The following is a 24,201-nucleotide window of genomic DNA, read 5'->3' as shown; positions in this document are numbered from 1 at the left end:
CCATAAAGGTTTCTTTAAGGTTACCAGTGTAATAAATCCCGTAGTTGAGGTGATGTAAACAATTTTTAATTAAACACAAAAATGAATAAATAATGTGGGCAAAACTTAAAACAGGAACTGACAAAGAAAGTCCATAAGCAGAGTCCGAATCACAACAGGAGTGGAAAGATGCAAGAAGAAACAAGTATGCAAAAATGACTCCCTTAAACAGGTGAAAAAAGGTCCGGACTTAGAAAACCTGTTATATGGAGTCATGCATACCTCTAATCCATGATAGTGATAATGTCCCTTTATGAGTCCTGAAAAAATCCCTCGACCAACGCTGTTTCAATCTCTCCTGAATCTTTTTCAAGGTGTACACAGAGAGTGATGGGTGAGGATATTTATACCACATAACCGGAAGTGATGCAATCCGCTTTCAATTACGCACATCGTGAAAAAACACTTAAAAGAAATCATACACACTAAAATAAAAATTAAGTATTCAACTCGCCACACACGCCGGATCAATTTAACATTGCTTCGGTTTAAAGACAGTTGGTCAGAAGATCAGTTGTCCCCGGGAATCCTTTCACCACTACTTTAGTAGCAGTGAAACTTAGTACTGCCTAGTCTGACTCAGCAGTGCTACTGCGCAAGCGTGAACTTGGGTTCACACACGTACGACTTCTGGTGGAAGGAATGAGCTGTGGCAGAGAGAGCCGAATGGATCCCTCTTTGTGACCAGGACTCCTTCCCACAGGGAAGTAACTAGGGTGTGAGAGTGAGGTTGACTTATCCACTTGGTATCCCCAGCGATGAACTCATGCTCGAACAGACATTATGACACCCAAACAAGTCAAAATATCACTTTCTAGTTTATCATAGTCCTTGGCATAAGTAAGGCTTATGTCAAAATGTAAAGTGTGTTTCTCCTGCACAACATATATTTTCTTTACAAATAGCAGGAGAAATTAGTTAGACCAACAATGTGCAAGCTCTATTAAATAAAATGTTGTGGGCTCTATTTGTGGTCATAGTTATTCCCATATAGTGCAGATCTAATTTCATACACATATGATAATGAGACATTGATGTACAGTATAGAAAAGATCAGCCAATTGGTTATTGTAATCATTTTATCGAAATTTAATTTTATTAGTATCACTTGCAGTGTATAAATGAAGTACAAATGGAGAATACAAAGCAAGTGTATTAAGGGCAGAATTCAGTTAGCTCCATTAACAGATGCTAATTGACAGCCGGCAGCTATTCAATTATGGAGATTTCTTTTCGGGTCTCGTGATACAAGAACAGAGTTCCTCGATAAGTATGCTGTTAATGGGTAAAAACACCCAGTTGATGTATACTGTAAGTCTGTGAACTTTTTATGGACTTTATGAGTTAACACCCGTTAACTGCACTTAATGGGTGATAAAGGGAGTCTAATTGAATAGCCTCAGGTGATAAAGCCCGAGGCTTCCTCCCTTTTTCACTCGTGGAAACTTAACGGGCTGAATTAAATTTTTCCCTATGTGAAGAACACAAAGCAAGTACTGTGTATGAAAAAACAGATGTTTTAAAATGCTTCTGAACTAATAAAATATATATACAATAAAATCACAAAAAATGCAACTTTTAAAACAATATAGGCAATAAAAAATGTTGATGATAAATCAGAAATAAAAGATAAATACAAAATAACAATGGATTTCTTGCATGAAAGAAGCTTGTGTCTCTGCAACAAGTTTCTTGGTGCATCAGACCGATTCCTCAGGCAGTGACACAGCTTAGCCGCCCATGTATTTATATTTCAACAGAACGTAAAAAACCCCAGAAATGCTAAATTTATCCAGAATTGTTGTCTTTCTACATCTAGTGACAATAGAAAAGGCATTTTAAAATACTTAAAGATTTGTAATACATTTATAAATCTCTAAAAGTTGGTGGTATATAACAATCTTAAGTTCATCTTATGTTTTCTTTTTTTAAGGTAATTATAATTCTGGCACTTTCTTTTCTTGAGAGACGCAGTAAAAGGTCACATTTTGATGACAAAATACAGCTTCTCGATAGAAGATTTGGATTTGTCGTGTAAGTATTTTACATATCATTTTAGTTATTTTACTGTAAATATACATGAGTTTTAAATACAGGACCTCGGCCTCAGAACAAAAGTTAAATGAAGACCCACTCCACTTATTTTTCCCCCACCATCAGCTTATTTAACAGTCTGTAAAACTAAGCAAACACTATATATTAAATCTAGTATAATAAATGTTAAGTCATAAGGGTTTATTGCCCATAGAAACCAATTAGATTCTAGCTATTATCTTTTAGAAAGTGCTAGATAAATGATAAATAGAATATGATTGATTGGTTGCTGGTTGGTTGCTATGGGCAACAAATTCAAAAACCCCACACTTTAGTCAATATACACCATAGTCTACCCCATAGTCTGCACTTCTGAAATGAAAACATAAGATTTGCCTACTAGGATACAGTTAACATATATATTGTTGTTGGTGGCCTGGACACAAAAAGAAACAATATAAAATAAAGGGAAAAAAGTGAAATAAAATCAAATAAAAAATAAATAAGTCTGACAATAAAAATATAAAATGTGATAAATGTTGAAAATGAAACACAAATGGCCATATCACTGTTTATGCAGTATTGAAACAAATCCTATTTCAAGATCACCTGACATACCAGTATATATTTGAAGTATCAGATACTGCATATTTTTCAATATTGTTTCTACAAGGTACTGTGTACAGTGGTAAGCAGTCGGGAAGCCGACTGCCTAAATACCGGCAGCCGGCTTCCCGACTGTCTTATCCCGGCAAGGGTGAAATGCAGGGCGTCTAGATGTAGATGGAGACCAGCACCCGGCATCACGATCGTAGTGATGCCGGGCACAGCGAGCGGACAGCCGCGGGGGGGCGGGTTAGGTTTAGGGCTCCCGGGGGGGAATTAGGGTTAGGCACCCCCCCGAGAGGGTTAGGGTTAGGCTAGGGGGAGGGAGGGTTATGGTTAGGCACCCCCGGGGGGGACTTAGGGTTAGGCACCCCCCCGGGGGACTTAGGTTTAGGCAGCGGGGAAGGGGGTGGTTAGGGTTAGGCACTTAGAGGGGGGGGATTAGGGTTAGGCACTTGGGGGGGGGAAGTTAGGGTTAGGCACCCCTAAGGAGGGTTAGGGTTAGGGGGGTTAGGTTAGTGGATACTCACCTATCCACGATCGGGATTTCCAGCGCTGTCGGGCTTCCGCTGCTTCGCACTCTGCTCCTGTCGGGCTGCCGCTGACGGGAATCGAACCCATTCCTGTACTGTATATGGCAATATAAATGGCACTACAGTAGCTCTGAGTTTGTGTAAAATGCACACTCTTTAGCCAAATAGAAATCACCATGTGCCACGTCATACAAGAATGCCACTAAAAGTCCACCAACACCCCCCTTTTGATCTCATTTACATAATGTTGTTCTGCAAAAGGAGATCCTGTATTTCAACTGCTCCACCAAACTAAGGACACTGCTGTACATCAAGTCTTCACTCCCTTGCCTCAGCCTGTGCAAACTTCTACCCTTCCACAAACACCACCACTTTGCTAAATAAAGCCATGAGCTATAATGGAAATCGAGTAGGTTTAAATCTGCATTTGCACTGATCAGCAGACTTTGCATCCTTGGTAAATAACCTCCTGTGTAAAATTTAGTGGAGGGCTCAAACAATTCATGATCACATGTTCTACATATATACAACAAACCATAAATAGATGTTCATCTAATCCATTGCCTTTGTGTTGACAGTCCTTTAGATCTCCTAGGCACATTTAACAACAGATGGACATACGGCTTTGCATTTGGAGCAATTGCTAACAAGGTCATGTCACTCTTTTCTGAGGAATATCTGCCAGTAGGAGTTCCCCCATGGGCTAGAGGTACATTTGTTTAAGTAATTACAATGTTTTTATGGGTGTTGGTGAGTAAATAAATGTTTCTAATAAATGAGAAATTAGTTGACCACTAGAAAATACAGGTGGATCAAAATAATAACAACAATAATATTAATTGTAATAATTACACATTGATTTCCATAATGAAACTGATAATTTTAGACATAAAGTCACTTTTGTTGTATTTTAATTTTCAAATAAACTCCCATGGACCAACCGGACTTATGGTCCACAAGCTGTAACGGTTCTGGCCATTCAGAATATAACACTTTATTTTAAACATAGTTCTTCTATAGATTACTTTTGTTATCACTCTATTATGTATTGTCCCACTACATAATGGAGAAGTATGAAATGAGAGAAATATAAAAATAAATAGAAGTAAACACTAGGGGCCTGATTCACTATGGATCGCTGCTGCATAATGAAACGCAATGAATCTGCGAAAATATGCTGCCACCGCTCAGCCGGCATAGGGATGCCCACTACCGCTATCTCACATCCGTAATACCTCGCAGTCCTGCGTATATATATATATCGGTAATATCAGAGAACATTGGCCCATCACGCACAATTACAGTATCTCTAACCTGTGTCAGAATTGCAAGTCTCGTTGCACGCAGTGAGTGCTGCACGCAGCTGCGTAGGCAATCGCAGTGGCTAATTTATGCATGCCCATGCAACGGTGTTCAAACGGACAGGCACGACTGCGTTTCTGCAACCACTCCCCAGTCACCACCTCCAAACGCTCATGGTCTGTCACTCACTCTGCGATGGATTCCACAGCGCATCCATAGTAGCAGTGTTACTACGCAGTATGCAACAATCAGCCGATTTACGTACACTGTTGCAATTCCGATCCATGCTGAATCAGGCCCTAGGACTACTATATACTATATATGTAGTCCTAGTACTACTATATCTGTAAGAAATAACCCATATTTATAAACTCATATGGCTATACACATTGAAATAATATTGTCATATATATAGATCACTGACATACCCATGATCAGGGATTCCAAAAATCATTATAGGACCAGCCTCTACATATAATTATTTTATAGTACATGTTGTGAATTTCAGGGATTGTTCTATAATGCACACCAGGTAATGTGTACTCTGACTTCTGCAACAGTAGAAGTGCTGTTACAGTTCAATGTTAACTATTATTCAAGAAAAACTCTGTTTAACACAATTAATATATATATATTTAGTGAAATTATATAATTTTTGCTATATTCATTAAAATTTTGTATAAAATATACAATATTTCAAATTGTAAATTACATTTGTTTCTTTAGTCCATTGTACTCTGTTTCTTCTGCAAGTCATGTGGGGTATTGCAGAAGCCCCAGAAAGGGAAAAAGCAGATGCTTTAAACGTCTCCGATAATAATACATAACACTGGGGAAAAAAAAAAAATTTTTTTTTTCTTGTCAAGGAATTAAGATCGGTTTGAGAGTACTCGCAGGTCCTATTTTCGCATTAGATCTTCGTTATAGCTGAATTGGCCTCAGTTTTCAAATTAATAAAAAATTATAAAATTCAATTATTTTCTCCATTTGAAGTACCTTACTAGTATAGGCAGCTTTACTCAACAGAATTGGCTTAGTTTTGCTTTATGAACAATTACTCTCTTTCAACAATAACAAGAATTTGTTTTATTTGTGATAATATAGCTGGTAGTCACATTTGAGACACATAACACATTCAAATCTCCTCAATAACACTGTGAGTAGGCGTGGCAGTGCACTGCTGAGCCTGCTGGGACATCCTCAGACCACAGCCACACCTCCTCCCAGCATACCGAGAGGAGCAACACAACACATTCATATCTCCTCACTAACGCTGGGAGGAGGTGTGGCAGTGCACTGCTGAGCCTGCTGGGACATCCTCAGACCACAGCCACGCCTCCTCCCAGCATACAGAGAGGAGCAACGGAGAGGACCGAGTGACGCAGTTAGCACACTTCCTGTTCCTTTGTTCGGCCCTCTCTCTGTCCCACCACAACCAATTTCTCGCCGGTTGGGCTTGTTTTGTTCAGTACGTCCTTGGCTTTTGTTGGAAGATAGCACTGTATGTGTGAAACAAAATGTTTTCGCCGTAAAAATGAGTTCTTCCCGAAGACGGTGTACTAACAACACTAATGTTTTTTGTTATATTTGTGGAAAATTTAGTGTTGCAAAAGAAAGAAAAAATATAACTGTATTTGTAAAACAAGCGTATCGGGCTTATTTTGGACATCACATTAGCCAGCAAGACAAGATTTGGGTGACTCACAAAGTTTGTAAAACCTGCGTGGAATCACTCCACAATTGGACTAAAGGTGGTCGAAATGGACTTAATTTCGGCATAGTTATGATGTGGTGTGAGCCAAAAGATCACTTGAGTGACTGCTATTTTTGTGCTGTAAATGTGAAGGGTATGAATCAATTTAAGAAACGCAAATGGGAATACCCAAGTATGAATTCTGCAAAACAACCAATACCACATAGTGAAGATTTACCTGTACCGTCATTCAGTTCTTTGTGCAAAGTTGAATGTGATGATGTGGAAATGTTAATTTCCTCCAGTGCAAGTGAAAACACAGATGAAAGTGAGTTTGAAGAAAGCTCCTCTACTCCAAACAAATTTTCTCAAAAGGAACTAAACGATTTAATTTGTGACTTGAATTTATCGAAAAAAGGAGCTGAGCTTTTAGCATCCAGACTTCAAGAAAAGCACTGTATTGAGCCGGATGTTACTATAACATCTAAGTAGAGAGCAATCCATACTGTCGTTCTTTAGCCAAGATAACAATCTTGTGTATTGCAACAATATTCCGGAACTGCAAGCCATGCTGCCGTTCTTTAGAACAGAGATAACAATCTTGTGTATTGCAGCAATATTCCGGAACTGCAAGCCATACTGCCGTTCTTTAGCCAAGATAACAATCTTGTGTATTGCAGCAATATTCCGGAACTGCAAGCCATACTGCCGTTCTTTAACCAAGATAACAATCTTGTGTATTGCAACAATATTCCGGAACTTCTCCAGATGATGGGCTTACCAGAATATCGAGCAGAAGTCTAGCGTATCTTTTTTGTATAGTTCTAAAAGGAGCTTAAAATGCGTATTACTGAACAATGGGAATAAATTTGCATAGATTCCTATCGGTCATTCAACAAAACTTAAAGAACAGTATGACAACATCAAGTTAGTCTAAGAAAACTTACTTATTCTCAGCATCAGTGGTCTGTTTGTGTCGATTTAAAAATGGTAAACTTTCTTCTTGGGCAGCAAAGTGGATATACTAAGCATCCTTGTCACATATGCTTATGGGATAGTTGTGCACAACAAAAGCACTGGCAGCAAACCGTATAGCCTCCAAGAGAAGTTATAACTGTAGAAGAAGCCATAATCATTCATGAGCCCTTAATTGACAGGAAAAAAATCATACTGCCACCTCTCCATATCAAACTGGGTTTAATTAAACAATTTGCAAAAGCATTGGACAAGTCAGGCGATTTTTTCACGTATATTTGTCGAACAATTCCATCTCTTAATATTGAAAAATTAAAGGTGGGAAATTTTGATGGCCCACAGATATGGAAACTGGTGAAGGATCCAAATTTAACCACATCTATGACTGAAACTGAATCCAAAGCATGGCTGAGTTATATGTCTGTCATTCAAAAAAGTTTAGGCAATCACAAGGCAGACAACTATCATGAATTAGTCCACAACATGCTAAAATGTTTCGAGAAAGTAGGTACCAATATGAGTATCAAAGTACATTTTTTGTACAGCCATTTAGATCACTTCCCATCCAATCTAGGAGATTTAAGCGAAGAACAGGGAGAACGGTTCCACCAGGATATTCAGGTAATGGAAGAAAGATATCAGGGAAGGTGGGATTGTCACAAGATGGCCGATTACTGTTGGAGTCTGCAGAAGGACTGCCTGCAACAAGGATACAAAAGAAAATCCCACAAAAAATGGTTCTCATAGCTTCCTAACACATGTATGTAATTATCCTATGTCTTTTTATAACATTTTACGAATCAAATGTAATCAGAATAAAAAATATATCTTTTTAACTATTTTTAACATTGTAAATTTAATTTTTCATAAATATTAAAGACATATGAATATCTCAAAAACTAATGCCAATTGAAAAAATAAGCATGGCATATTCATGATCAGGAGCACAAAATTAATCGAAATCGACTTCTAAATCCCTGGCAACAGATTGACTGTTCCCCAGTGTAATTTAATGAAATGGTAAGATATAATTACATACTGTACATGAATAATACAATATTAGTACACAATATGAGCCCCCAATTTATCTATGTACAAAGTCAGACCTATTTATTTATTTATACAGCTTTTACCAAGTGCAGTATAAACAGTAGCAGTTTTATTTACTCTTTTTGTTACTACCTTATGAAAATGTTATTCGATTTGTACTGCAGTGTTCTGATCTTTCATTAATGCAATTCTTGTAACCGCTTATGAAAATCTCTCCACTGCCTTTTGTATCATATATTACTTCAAAATAAAATGATTACAAAAATAATTATATTTCTTTTCTAGCACTTGGCCTTCTAGTTGGAGCCATTGAAGTTGGACTGTCTTATTATCCCATATTTGCCTGTCTCAGCACAAATAGCAAAATAATTGGATCTCTGACAGGATTTTTATACACACTCACTTGGCAAGTATCACTAGATTTTTTTTATTTATTTGTTGTGCATAGTTCAGCAAAGTGATAGTATGGGGTATATTTACTAAAGTGCAGGATTTTAGAAGTGGAGATGTTGCCCATAGCAACCAATCAGATTCTGGCTAATATCTCGAAGAAGGTGCTAAATAAATGTTAAGTAGAATCTGATTGGTTGCTATGGGCAACATCTCCACTTCTACAAATCTTTAGTAAATATACCCCAGTATGTGTTAAAGAGACACTAACTTATTTTTTTATGTGCTTAATTGTGCCTAAAATACGGGGAATATACCTGTTACACATAGCTTATGTTATGCGTCTGGACATTCTATGAACATACTAAGGGCCTGATTCAGAGATGTACGTAAACCCTGATGTTTCTGCATATCTTGGATGCTTTTAGATTTGCGCATATGTAGAAGCCGCGCTGCGCATGCACAGATCTCGGGCTGAGATGTCACTCTCAGTGCACCAAAAGTACCAGCATGATTGACATGGTGCTGGTGTTTCGGGGAGGCAAAAGGCAGCTTCCCAGAAAATGGGGGCATGTTGGCTCTGTCTTCTGGGCTTGCTGAAGCCAGGGGCCGCGTCCTAGGATGCAGCTTTACTGGCTTCAACAGTGTGACTTTCTCGGCCATCTTGAATCATCTGAGGGTAACTCAGATGACTGGTGTTAATGCAGATGATCTGATGCTGCATCTTTGGATGCAGCATCGGATCAAAGAAGCAAAGAAGGAGGTGTTTATTTACACAAGACGCCTTCTGAAGCATTAACATATTATCACACAGCCGCTGCATACCAAAGTGTGTGTGTGTGTGACCCAGTTGCAAGATACTTCAATCTCTAACTGCTGTCCATAACTTTCGTCAGGTCAGCACTCATTTAAGCCTGCGTGACGTTGGTCAGATGCAGAGTTAATCAAAAACAACCACCTGTTTACAGCAATAATTACACTCCACAATATCCCTCCAACTCACTATTCATTTATCAATGATCTGCCAATTCAGAAATTTCACACTCCACATAGGAATAAGTTTCTTAGGCACTTAGACTTTTGGCTAGTTATTATTACCCAAATAGCTGTAACACATATACAGTATGTAGCATGAACTGGCCAAATCCATAGACTCAGAGGATCTGATAAGATTCACAGAGACTAGTGTTTTGGTTTTTTTTTTTTTATTGAAGCATCATGTATAATAGATTTTCCATATACAGAAAATACAATACAAACACCATACTCAAAACAGTAAGGTAATACAAATATACATTTCTACATATGAAATTGACAATATGAAATACACTGAAACAGTGTAACATCTGTTGTAAATATATTCAATAAATATATTGTCATTTAAATAAATTATATATAACAAATTAAATGAAATTAAAGTAAAATAAAAGAACTCTCTCCTTCCCCCAACCCCACCCCCCACCCCCTCCTATCCGTTGGCCCTCCTAACCAGGAACCACAACTAAAATGATAGGTGGGTCATATCGACCATTCGCATTAAGGGCCTGATTCAGAGCCGGACGCTCTGATCAGAGCACTTGCTCTGAATCAGGGCCGGGCTACCTAAAATTGGAGCGGCCTCTTGGACGCTCGCATAGCTGTGGGTTACAACCCACAGCTTATGCGAGCGTCCATGATGATGGTCAAGACCATCGCGACCATCGGGCTTGCGACGAGACCCGACAGTAGGGTCTCATTGCCGCAAGCCCTGGAGTGATTTTGGCTCTATCAGAGCCAAAATCACTCCCACTGACATCACTAGTGATGTCAGTGGGGCCGGACCCAGACGGTGGCGTTCCCATGGGAACGCCTCCGTCTGGCAGCCACGCCCCGGCACGCCCACCAAAGGGGGCGTGCTATCACTCACCATCGACAGCACGCCCCCTTTGGTGCGAGACCCGTCGCTCGCCGGGTCTCGCGCATGCGCATGACGGAGCTCCCTCCGTTGTGCACATGCGCACTTGGGCACCATCGACCCGCTTGCGAGCGTACAGCGCTCGCGAGCAGGTCTGAATGAGACCCTAAGTACCATGAAGTAGTATGGAGACTTTGGTGAATTTGACATCTCATATCTATAGACAACGTAGATATGTAACTTTCCCACATATCGAAGAACGTTCCATTTTGTATTCTATCTCCAATATAACCTCCACCCATTCCATTCGAAATAAGTGAAACATTTTAGATCTAAATAATGATAAGGATGGAGTAAGTGCTGATATCCATTCTTGTAAAATAGTTTTGCGGCCTGCCACACTTTTATAGTCATTAATAATCTTTTCCCTCCTTTACTTATCCTAATATTTGGTGGCAGAATGCCCAATACAGCCTTCTGCTGTAAGTGGTAAATAATTTATTAAATTGGTATCTGCATATTGTTTTATTTGAAGCAAGAACATTCTGACCAATGGGCAAAGCCAGAAACAGTGAAATAAATTTGCGTTCTCCTCTCCACATCGATAGCAAGAATGCGAAAGTGATCGGCCCATTTTAAAGCTTCTCTTTGGTGACAGATATGCTCGGTGGAAAACATTTAAAAACATCTCCACATACATGGCTGATGGAAACTGTTTACGGGAAGTTTCAAGCGCCCTCAGTAAGTCGTTTATAGTTAATGAAGGGAAGAGATTTACCACTTTACCAGACCTGTAGTTGAAGTTGAATGCTCCATATTATCCGTTAAGGCGATGTAATAGTGGGAAATAGCTTTCCCAGGAACAGGAGGACGCATAAATAGTGTATCTACCGAAGTTTCCCAATCATCATCTGTAAAGTTATTTATCCACTGCATCTGAGAACGATAATAATTGTTTTGTGCTTCTATTAACCAAGCAACCTATGTTATTAATCCCTCCAACCTTCCATATTGTGAATGGATATGTAGCGTGGCCTTCTTGGAAGTTTAGATTATGCAATAGAGGAAGAAACAGTGTATTGTAAGAATTTAACTTGGCTTTGTGTCTAATCATATGCCAACATTTTCTGGTGTTCCATAGTAATGGGTTAAATTTTAAGTCTGAAGGTACTTTTTGGTCTTGAAGATGTAAGAAAGCAGTTAGACTTTTGTTAGGTTAGAATTCTCTTTCTAATGAAGTGTTTGCATAAATATCGCAATCATGGAGCCAATTAGACAAATATCTGCACATAGCTGCCCAATTATATTGTTTTATGTTTGGGAATCCCATTCCCCTATTAGTTTTGGTTTGTTGTAATCTAAGTAAACTGATTTTTGGTCTTTTACCATTCCAAATAAATCGTCTGAACATCTTATTAATATCTTTAAAATCTTTAACTGTTAAGAATAAAGGGAGAGCTTGAAGAAAGTAAAGGAGTCTTGGAAAAGATACCATTTTAATTAAATGTATTCTGCCCAAATATGATAGGGGAATGTTTTTCCAACCCTCCAGCTCCTCTGAGATCTTTTTTATAATTTGTGTATAATTTAAAGAATAAAGATTATTAATACATCGAGGTAGACATACCCCTAAATATTTTAAATGATTTTTAGTTTGATGTAAAGGAGTGTTTCCCATTGTCAGTGGTTGTATAGGTCCTGAGCCTAAGGATAGTGCTACTGATTTTTCCGCATTTACTGCGAATCCTGACAGTTTTTCAAATTTGTGTAGTATTTGGAAAATAGGATTTAGAGATATGGATGGATCAGCCAAATATAATAATACGTCATCAGCAAATGCTGTCATTTTGATTTCCTTGGATCCAACAAGAATTCCTCTAAACTCTATGCAGTTGTCCAATATGCGAACTAGAGGGTCTATCGCCAAATTGAATAAGAGAGGGGAAAGGGGATATCCCTGTCTAGTTCCTCTATGCAGCTCTATAGAACTACTGCGATGTCCATTTATTATTAATGTTGTGGATGGTGAAGTGTACAAGTTTCTTACAAATATCCTTAAATACAGGACCAAACTCTCTTTCTTGGAGTATATTAAAAAGGTGTAGCAACAAAACTGAGTCAAATGCTTTCTTTGTGTCTAGACTCAATAGTATGCTTTTGACTCAATAATATGCTTTTGTTGGTGTGTGCTTTTGATGATTCTGTAAATGCTGCTATGGCTGCTCTTATTCCTTGAACGGAATGTTCGTCCTTCACTAATCTCAGCTGGTGGGGAGTTAATAAATCGGGAAGAATCGATTGCAGGTGATTTGCCATAATCTTAGTAAAAAGTTTTGTGTCTGTATTCATTAGACTGTTTGGTCTGTATGAGTCCATAGAAGTAGGATCTTTTTGTGGTTTGGGAAGTAATATAGTATTTGTGTCTGTAAAATTTGGGAACCAAGTGTGTCGGGTAAGTAGATAATTATATAGTTCGACCAGGGCTGGTGCTACTTGTTGTTTTAATAATTTAAAATATTCATTGGATAGGCTATCTGGACCGGGGGATTTGCCTAAATATAAATTCGATATAACAAATAGAATTTCATCTATGGAAATATCTTTATTAAGCGTATCTTTTTGGTCCAGAGTCAGCTTAGGCAATGTAGCCTCCAGCAGCATTTGACAATGGGCCTCAGGATCAAATGATTGATCTTTATATAAGGCTGAGTAATAGTTTTCAAATAGTTTAACTATTTCTTCATTAGAATTTACAATCAAATTTGTGGAGGGGTTTCTAATTGAGGTTATATATATTCTTTTTTGTACTGGTTTAGACATTTGGGCCAGTACTTTACCAGCCTTAATTCCCCATCTAAAAAATTTTTGTTTCGAAAAAAGAACGTCTTTTTGTGCCTGGGATAAGAGATAACTGTCTAGTGCTTGTTTAGCTTGTTTATATCCCTCACTTAATATAGCATTGGGGTTATTAATATATTCTTTTAATGCAGATGACATTGAATTATAAAGGGCATTAGAAGTTTTCTTTGCCTCCCTATGCTGTCTCAAAATATATTCTATAATATGGCCTCTTAATAATGCCTTGGATGCCCCCCCAAAAATTGTTGGATTCTCGCAAGCATGTAAGTTACCGTCTTGAAAGTTCATCCATTGTGTAAGTAAAAAGTCCTTAAAATTATCAGAGTTATAAAGATAGGCCGGGAAACGCCAAAAACCCGGACCACTATGGATACTGGGGTGTGATCTGATATTAAAATAGGATGAATATCAGCATCTTGAATAAGAGAGACAAGTACGTCTGATGTTAAGAATTTATCTATTCGTGACCATGTGTTGTGGACTGCAGAGTGGAATCTGAACATTTTTCCAGATGGATTAAATAGTCTCCATATGTCAGTGAGCTGGAGGGTTGTGGAGAGATTTTGGAATTGTTGCCAAAGTGTTTGAGATCTAGATAATGGGTTGGGTTGTCTATCTAGTGAGTTATTTTCTATTGCGTTAAAATCTCCAGCTAAGATTATTTGGAACGTTGTGCATTGTGCTAATAGTTGTGTTATTTTCCCAAGGAAATCATGGGGATTTATATTTGGAGCATAAATATTTACTAGAGTATATTTACTTCCCCATATTTCTACATCTAGAATGAGATATCTCCTTTCAGGATCCATGACTGTATTTAAAATAGTATATTGTAAGTTTTTGTGAAAGATAATAGCTACTCCTCCAGTTTTTCTACAATAGTTTGCCGTGATACAATCTCCTATCCAAGGTGCACGTAAAGCTGTGGGTTTCCCTTCCACCCAATGTGTCTCCAGGAGGAAAACTGAAGTTTTTTTAAGTGGTTTGTTACCATCTTTGCCACCCACATTCCATGATATTAGTTTTATTTTGGTAGTCGTGAGTTATTTTCTGACAGGTTAGCCATTTTTAACCAATACCCCTTGCAGGAGGTACAAAAACAGTTTTTGTCATCGAATAATGTAGTTGTACTCTGTCCCAGCTAGCAGAGACAGCTCTAATTTTCTCAAGATCATCTGTAAGCCAAATATTTTCCCGTAGCTGAAGGGGGAGAAAGAGAAGGAGAGCAACAAAAAACAAATATACATATAAAATCACACAACGCCTCATAAACCATTTTTGAATTTTCCTATATTCTATATAGATTGTAGCAAGCATCATTAAAAACAAATGATGCCTGCAAAATATAACATACAATAGTATTGTACAAAAAAGAAACATGTTTCCCTCAATGAGGAGGGGAATTGAGATTAAATTGAATTGAGGAGTTTGTCAATTCAATCAGAAAAATAATCTTGTAGACCATTTTCTTTTTCCAATATTCTATTTTAAAACAAATCAAAAAAACAAGAATCTCTATGGTCAGTCTTCAGAAGACCTTATTTGAATCTCTGTACTGTGGGTTAATTATATTATTCCCGTAGGGGAGAACGATTAGGAGATCTGTTGACCATAAACCTTTGTTTAGCTAGAATTGGGTCTGTAAATATGAGTGATTACCCATTTTCGTTGACCCTAAGTTTGGCCAGGTATAGCAAGGCAAACCGGCGATTTTGGGAGTGTAGTTAACTACATACTTCAGAAAACAATTTACTTTTCTGAGATACTACAGCCGAAAAATCCCTGAAAATTAGAATATTGTGGTCTTTTACAGTAAGAGACTAGTCTTTTTAAATTAAATTTAATATGAAAAAGTTATTCACAATGCTTAACATATACCCAAAAAAAACTTAATAAAAAAGACACACAGATAGTCTTAAGCAAATAGTTTTCTATTGAATAAAAAGGATTAAGAAAGAACAGTATCATTTACATGAAATATGAATATGAGTATGTTTGTGGGAAGACACAAGGGTTTCAAGAACAATCTCAAATGTAAATGGACTTCCAAGATTGAGCACATTCCAGCATTTTTCATGGCATTTTATGCCTGCAAAGGACTGTTCAATATCCCCCTTTCCAAGGGTTTCTGTGTTCATGCAAAATAGGAGGTACTGTATGTTAATATAGAATGAGAATCTGCAGGAAAGAGGTGAGACACACTACAGGTCTTGCACCAGAATTTTAGAAGTATTTTTAAATGTCACAGGACATCAGTATATTCCAGACAGGAGGCATCAAACACCATTATATAGTCTCTTAATCAGTATCTCCTTACATCTCCAGACTCTTTGGCACCAAGTAGGTTAGAGGACAGATCACTTTTTTAAACAAATAATTAAAACCTGCATTGGACCTTACACAGAACACCTGCAGGTTACCAAGATTGGAAATGAAAGGACATACAGTGTCTTTAATACATACAAAAGGTTTACATGAAATCTAATAACATGATTAATCAAATAATTACGACAATATACTGTATATCTTTGCATTTGGCCATGCCCCATTGCATTTACATAGCAGTAGAACTCTAGGAAGAGATAAACAATTGCTGAATGGTGAGTTCTACAAGCATAATCCTATAGAGACCATATTTTTATACATTCATTTTTATCACTATTTTAATTTTTTTTCCATTTGTATTTGCCTAATGTAACTATTTAGAGTCTACCTAAGATATTTAGAATACAGTAATCTGAGAAAAGGTGTGCACTGAGCACATCACAGGTTCTCAAACTCGGTCCTCAGGACCCCAAACAGTGCATGTTTTCCAGGTCTCCTCACAGAATCACAGGTGAAATAATTAGCTCCATCTGTGGATCTTTTAAAATGTGTCAGTGAGTAATGAATACACCTGTGCACCTGCTGAGTGACCTGCAAAACATGAACTGTGTGGGGTCCTGAGGACCGAGTTTGAGAACCACTGGTTTAGATGCAGAGATTCCAGCTAGACAAACCATACATACAGCACATCTGGGAGATGCATAACCAATGGCGGGCTGGGCCGGGGGGCAGGGTGCCATGTCCCCCCCGGGCCGCAGCGTCATGCTGTGACGCAGACTGTACCGCGTGTGTAGCGCTGACCAGACGGAGTTTGGTCAGCGCTACACAGCACAATCATACAGCCGCCGGAGCCGGCAGCTGTGTGTTTGCTGTAATCAGCAGCCGCTGAGAGTCTGTCAGACTCTCATCGGCTGCTGCTGCTCCCACTGCGGGAGCCATCTTCCAGCTCCCGCAGTGGGTAATGGGAGAGACATCGTCATGATGACGTCTCTCCCATAATGCAAAGCGGCCGGAGGAGCCGGTAGAAGCGTTGGGACCAGGAGCGGGAGTTTCAGGTAAGTGGTTGTTTTTATTTTATTAAGTCTCTCTCTACTGGGGGAGACTACTGGGGGCACTACCAGGGGGGGATTACTATGGGGGCACTACCAGGGGGGGATTACTACTGGGGGCACTACCAGGGGGGTGGATTACTACTGGGGGCACTACAAGGGGGGGACTACTACTATTGGGGGCACTACAAGGGGGGGACTACTACTACTGGGGGAACTACAAGGGGGACTACTACTACTGGGGGCACTACAAGGGGGGCTACTACTGGGGGCACTACAAAGGGGGGGACTACTACTGGGGGCACTACAAAGGGGAGGACTACTACTACTGGGGTCACTACAAAGGGGGGGACTACTACTACTGGGGGCACTACAAGGGGAGGACTACTACTACTGGGGGCACTACAAGGGGGGACTACTACTACTGGGGGCACTACAAGGGGGGGACTACTACTACTGGGGGCACTACAAGGGGGGGCTACTAATGGGGGCACTACAAGGGGGTACTACTACTACTGGGGCACTACAAGGGGGGGACTACTACTATGGGCACTACAAGGGGAGGGGACTACTACTAGGGGCACTGCATAGGGGGGAGGGGACTACTACTAGGGGCACTGCCATAGGGGGGAGGGGACTACCACTGGGGGCACTGCATCGAGGGACCACTGCTGGGGGCTCTATATATAGGGCAATACTGGGGGTACTGCATAGGGGGGGAGACTACAACTGGGGCCACTATTTAAGGGGCATTGCATAAGGGTTACCACTATTGGGGGCACTGCATGGGGGGTGGACTGCTACTGGGGCACTATATAAGGGGCACTGCATAGGGGGTACCACTATTGGGGGCACTATATAAGGGGCTTACTACTGGGGGCACAAGGGGCACTGCACAGGGGGGACCACTACTGGGGCACTATATAAGGGGCTTACTACTGGGGGCACAGGGGGCACTGCATAGGGGGGATCACTACTGGGGCACTACTGGTGGCCTGCATAAGGGTGTTCTCTCCTGTGGCACACGGGGGCACTGCATATGGGCACTACGACAGGGGGCTGCCCCTAATCTTTATTTTTACCTTACATTAATCCCATATGGACCCGCCTCCTCCCTGAAACACTTGAGGGGGGGCGGCGCCATAGCACACACGTTCTTCGGGCACCCTGGCTACACGCTACTCCTCTGCCAGGGCCGCCTGCATGCATTTGCCCCCCAGGCTAAAAGTTGCCAGCCAGCCCCTGTGCATAACGCATCTCACTAAAAAATAAGACCTGGCATACTTTCTGCTACTTTAGAAGAGGTTGGGTATGGCATGCCGAAGGTCAGAATTTTGATGTTCGGAATATTGTTAGTAGAATCCCGATGGTGAAAATGCTGGCGATTTTCAGTAAGTATTTTAAGGCTAACCATAACCCCTAACCTACCACTCCTGCAGCTTAACCCTAATTGCCCCCCCACATCAGCCTAACACTAACCCTCCCCTCCTGCAGCCTAACACTAACCCTCCCCCTTCAGCATCCTAACCCTAACCCTTCCTCTACTCGCAGCCTCACCCTAATGTTCCCCTTAATACTTACCGTTTTAATTTGGCAGCATTTTGAGCCGTCGGGATCCCGCAGCCGGTATAGTGAGTGTTGGGATTCTGACTGTCAGAATCTTTTTTTTTTTCTTCAGGAGTGAAAAAGCTGTGCACCCTCCTGAAAACGGACCATGTTTATTCATTATAAGTAACAGTTACTTATGTAGCACCAACATATTCTATTGCGCTTTACAATTGTGTACAAAACAGTAATAAAACAAGACTGGGTAAGACAGACAAAGAGGTAAGAGGGCCCTGCTCACAAGCCTACAATCTAGACCAGTGGTTCTCATACTCGGTCCTCAGGGCAGTGGCAAACGCAGGATTTTGAAAGGGGGTTTCCAAATAAGTGCTTACAGAGACAATGACAAAAAAAGTCTAACCAGAATAAGCCTGCAATATACACTTTCTTGTGTACTTCAAGTGTTTTAATATAAATAACAATAAGTAATATAAATAACAAGGCATCTGGGCATAAAACTTGCACAATGGGATTTTTAGCAACTGCGCATGTGTGAGAACCTCAGAAAGCCAGTATGGCAAATGTGTTACCCTGAGTGTACACACAATGATGCTGCTGCGATCAGATCAGATGGTATTGAAAATGGAGCGGTGGAGTGATGGGCGTTCCTGGGTGGTGACCTGAAGTGAACGCAAAAAGAGTGTCTCAAGGGCATGTTATGGGAGTGTTGTGGGGTCATCAGTGAGAGCTGCTGTGTTCTCAGATAGCCGCAGCTACAGAGGTCATGTTTAGATGGAGAAACTGTGCCTAACTAGTCAGAGTCAGAATGCAGCAGTGCAGTGGCGTAACTATACATTTTGCTTGCCACCTGCAAAAAAAAGTTTTTGGCGCCCTCCCCCCCATGGCATTTTGATAATACTAGTGCAGGGCCATTTGTAGGCAATTTGGCTCTCAGTGTGAACAGTTAAAAATGTGCCTCCATCCCCCACAGACAGTTTACATAATTTTTCCTCCTTATAGTAATGCCCATTACACATTACGCTACACACTTTAATGCCCATTACACATTATGCCACATACAGTTATGCCCCTAACACCATTTTATTCCCCATAGTAAGACTTCAAATTACTTTTCAATTACCTTCTCATTGCCAGGGGTCTCATGCTCGTTGCCAGGGATTTCATGCTCATTGCTAGTGATCTCATGCTCGTTGCCAGGGGTCTCATGCTCGTTGCCAGGGGTTTTATGCTCGTTGTGAGGGGCTATATGGGAGAAGATGCAGCTTTCTGCATCTTCTCCCTACTGCTATGCACTGTGGGGCTGAATCAGACCCGCTCGCAAGCGCTATACGCTTGCAAGTGGGTCGATGTTTTCCCCTTGTGCATGCGCCGCCTTCGGTGTGCGCATGCGCAAGACCTGGCCAACGACGGGCGCGAGACCTGGCCAGCGACGGGCGCTCCATCGCTACAGGTCTCGCACCAAAATGGAGCCGCTGTTGATTGTGATTGACAGCTTGCCCCGTATTGGAAGCGGGCAGGGGGGGTGGCTACACAAACGGAGGCGTTGCCGAAGGAACGCCTGCCGTTTGTGGGAGCACCACTGACATCACCAGTGATGTCAGTGGTGAGCTTCCATTTCTATTTAGAGCCGGAAGCTCACTGGGGCTTGCAGGAATGAGACCCTACCACAAGGGTCTCGACGCAAGCCCCGATGGTTGCGATGGTCTCACAGCTATGCGAGCGGCCACACAGGCCGATCCACAGCTATGCGAGCGGCCAGGAGGCCGAAACAAACAAACAAAAAAAACGCCCTGATTCAGAGCGAGCGCTCTGAAAGAGCGTCTGGCTCTGAATCAGGGCATGTGTTCTCTGACAGACACTAGAGGTCAAGTAGCACCTCTAGTGTCTGTCTACTATTAGGTGGTGGACATTTTTGGAGGGTATTTTCAGCAGATTCCATGAAGACGGCTAGTCCGCATGGAATCTGCAGCCCAGCATCCCTTACATGTCCAAGGAAGGGGCGGCTTGGCTAATAAGCAGCCCGGGGGGCACAAGGCACCCTGCCCCCCGGCCCAGCCCGACACTGGGCCTGGGGGGGTTTCCAGGTACTCGGAAACCCCCACTGTGTGAATGCCTGCAGGGCCCCACACAGGTCACGTTTTCCAGGTCACCCAGCAGGTGCACAGGTGTGTTTATTACTCACTGACACATTTTAAAAGATCCACAAGTGTACTGTAGCTAATTATTTCACTTGTGATTCTGTGAGGTGACCTGGAAAACATGCACTGTTTGGGGTCCTGAGAGTTTAAAAACCTTTGATTTAGACTACTAAATCTAAGGGGTCTATCTATTTTTGGGGGGCAATAGGCCCCCGATAATTAAATATTCAACTCGCCGGGAGTTGTGGTGGTGGATACGGAACTACCAGAGCAATTCAGCATTTTCCCGATGCAAGGACAGTTTCTAAAAAAAGCAGCTGTACCCACGACCCCTAACATCTGCAGTTATGCCGCAAATTAGTAGCAACATAACTTTACACACTGCCGGGTCTGACCGCATGTGTAACAGACCAATAGTGATAATTAAGAAGTAAGTCTAAAGGTAATAAATATAATGAAAACGTGCACACATGTGAAAGCATAATAGCTCATTTGATTTGATAATAATTATATTGTGATTAGTCCAATTATTTTATTAGCTGTTGAATGTCTCTTGTATTTTCATACATTTGATCAGTTAGAAATGATGGACTACAAACACCAGTAAAACAAAATATTTATATATTATTATGGAAGTACTGTCCTAAGTAACAGCTTTGCAAATGCATTGTAGACATGTGTTGGCCAGGGCCGAAACTAGGATATCTGTCACCCGGTGCAAGACAGCAATTTTGCGCCCCCTCCCTTCCTTTACCTGAAGTTTGTCCTTGCTTCTCCATAAGGCAGAGCACTACTCAGATGTCCCTGGTATAGTGACTTACATTATTCCACACACCATAATGCCCATTACACATTATGCCACACACTGTAATGCCTATTACCAAAGTGCCACTTACATATTTGCCCGACACCATTTCATACCCCACAGTAAGGCTTCTAATTACTTTAAAATTACATGGTCGTTGCCATGGGGTTACATGCTTGTTGCCAGGGGGTTTATGCTCATTGCCAGGGGGTTTATGCTCGTTGCCATGGGGTTTATGCTTGTTGCCAGGGGGTTTATGCTTGTTGCCAGGGGTTACATGCTCGTTGCTAGGGGTTGCATGCTCGTTGCTAGGGGTTACATGCTCATTGCCAGGGGTACATGCTCATTGCCAGGGGGTTTCATGCTCGTTGCCTGGGGGTTTATGCTCGTTGCCAGGTGGTTTATGCTTGTTGCCAGGGGTTTTTTGCTCGTTGCCAGGGGATTTCACTGGAGAAGATGCAGCTTTCAGCATCTTCTCCCGGCAGCGCCAGCGGCTGTGTGCATTGCGCTGGCCTAACAGACACTAGAGGTCCAGTAGGACCTCTAGCATCTGTCTCCTCCTAGGCGGCGGCCATTTTTGGATTGCCGTTTTCAGCAGAGTCCATGCGGACGGCTAGTGTGTTGGCCAAATACAGTAGAAAAGTACCAGCAATGGCATAGTTTTCCAGGCTGAAAGTTGCATGCCCTTCAAGAACTCTTACAATAATATTTACATGATGTTTTCAATGCTAAGTACATTAATGGAGTCATCAATACAGTTATGAATATAAAGTGTTTCTGTTGTTTTATTTTTTTTACTAATTATGGAAATATTTTTAGGTTTATAGTAACAATGATATACATTACGTCGTGCCCTCATGGAAAGGTAGGTTTTGATACGTCTCTCACTCTCTATCTCTCTCTATGGGCCTGATTCAGAGCCGTTCGCTATTTGCGGTCGTTCGTTCAAAAACAAGGGGTGGCTATTCAAATGATCCGTTCGCAAATTGCAGTCTGTTCACACCTCTAAGTCTGAACGAGCAAGCAAAACATACGCTCGTTTATTTGTTAAAAACGCCCCCTGGCCGCTCGCACCATACGTCATGTCCGCTATTTATTAGATTAATCGAGTACATCGACCAGCGTATGAACTGCTCGCTATTCTTGTGGTTGGTTTTTGCTACCACAATCTTGCGAGCAGTTCTGGCTATAAAATAACCCAGTGACGTGGTCAATGACGCTGCTGTATTAATTATGCACACCCATAAAACGCCCATTTTGACCTTTAAGCACGCCTGCGTTCGGATCTCCACTCCCCATTTTCAAGCACCTTCCCCTGTTACCACCCACATACGCCTCATTCTGTCACTCAAAATAGCAGGCATTCGCTATATTGCGAGCACATGAATTTCGGCCGCACTGACTGGTTCGCGCATGCGTATAACGATCCGTACGCATGCGCAGATGTGCGAACATCGCTCGGAACGAGCGTACTGCCGCTAGCGAGTGGCTCTGAATGAGGGCCTATATACCATATACATATATATAATCAAAGCTCATAGCACTTACTATATATAGGGGTAATTTAGGGGTATATTTATGGAAAAACTCTATTGCAAACACAGGGTATTTTTTCACCGCAATATTTACACATTTGTATAAATGTACTCCTCATTATTTATACAAGAGCTTGTTGAACAAAAGATATTTAAGATAGGGTTTAAAACAACCCTTGAGTACAATTTCTGTGGTAGATTAATGCTGCCCATCCACTACACGATGCCGTCGTCTCCCGCGGGGTGAACTACATACACTGAACGTTCAGACGTTCAGTGTATGCAGATCAATCATCCCCGACCATGGCAACCTGACGGCGGTCGTCAGGTTGACCGTCATGTTCAGGCAATGATTGATGTTAAAAACGACCAGCGGGCGCCCGCATCGCTGGTCGTTTTTAACGTTTTACTGCCCGATTTGCAGGCGATTACCGAGCGATGGAGCGATAATGACCGTCGTTATCGCTCCATCGCTAGGTTTAATCGCCTAGTGGATGGGCAGCATAAGATGAAACAATTGATTGCGCTAACAAACCTGAAAACTGACTTTCGGTCTCACCACCAACTATTCTTGACCTTGCTCGAACTGTAGCCTGCCATGGCTCTACCTGTTACGGTTTAGGCTGGGTACACACTTAGCGACCCGCAAATGTGACGCCTGATGTGCCGATGAACAATATATATATCGGGTGGTTGGTACACACTGCACGAACCAGCGAACAACCACCCGATATATCATTCACCGACACCATTGACCTTACCGGCGTCGGCAGCTGGGTCGTTCCATTGGCCTTGCATGCTGGGCGATGGAACGACCCCGACGAATGACCCGCGAGAGCGCGCATAGTTTGTATACACTAGATGATGTGCCCAATATGTCAGCCCGATCCGCCAGGTCGGGCGACATTTCGTCTAGTGTGTACCCGACATTAGATTTAATTTTACTCTGAAGTAGGCTGCTACCTATATAGAACTTCCATTGCAGACAATCTGGAGGGTCTCTGGTGAAGAGTAGGGTGCCCATTACACTACTCTGGTTAGCTAGCACCAACAACTAACATCATATAGCTTTCATTATATATGGGAGCTTAAATAAATAGTATATTTGCTAATATACAACACAGACTGGTGACACTTCCATAATATAAAGAATTTTTCTTTATTATGTTAAAAACACACTTAAAAATTGGTATCAGACATTCTGTAGTAATAACAGTGGTATTGAAGAGCAGGAAATAGTCTTGGATAAAAAAATTCTGCCAAGCCATGGGTGTATGCAGCAGCTCCAATGTGCTAAGTGATTTTACTACGGAATGTCTGGTTGTGTTCATAACATAATAACCGTTTTTTAACCATGGAAGCGCCACTTGTCTGTACTTAGAATAGCTAATGAATACAGAAGCATCCA

At 41.3% G+C, this 24,201-nt stretch overlaps 1 protein-coding gene across 1 annotated transcript in view; it reads left to right on the top strand.

Annotated features, from left to right (window-relative positions):
• LOC148454030 (stimulated by retinoic acid gene 6 protein-like) overlaps positions 1 to 24,201 on the top strand; it is a 114,234-nt gene that overhangs the window by 2,582 nt on the left and 87,451 nt on the right. Inside the window, exons 3-6 of the mRNA XM_088461279.1 lie at positions 1,973 to 2,073; positions 3,791 to 3,921; positions 8,518 to 8,638; positions 22,078 to 22,123. Coding sequence (XP_088317405.1) covers positions 1,973 to 2,073; positions 3,791 to 3,921; positions 8,518 to 8,638; positions 22,078 to 22,123 — 399 coding nt within the window. The remainder of the gene's footprint in view (positions 1 to 1,972; positions 2,074 to 3,790; positions 3,922 to 8,517; positions 8,639 to 22,077; positions 22,124 to 24,201) is intronic.

The sequence above is a fragment of the Taudactylus pleione genome, unplaced genomic scaffold (genome assembly GCF_031769625.1).
Source record: "Taudactylus pleione unplaced genomic scaffold, aTauple2 ptg001032l, whole genome shotgun sequence".
Classification (NCBI taxonomy): domain Eukaryota; kingdom Metazoa; phylum Chordata; class Amphibia; order Anura; family Myobatrachidae; genus Taudactylus; species Taudactylus pleione.
Note: the sequence above shows the minus strand (reverse complement) of the source record. Positions and strands in the feature narration are given on the sequence as shown.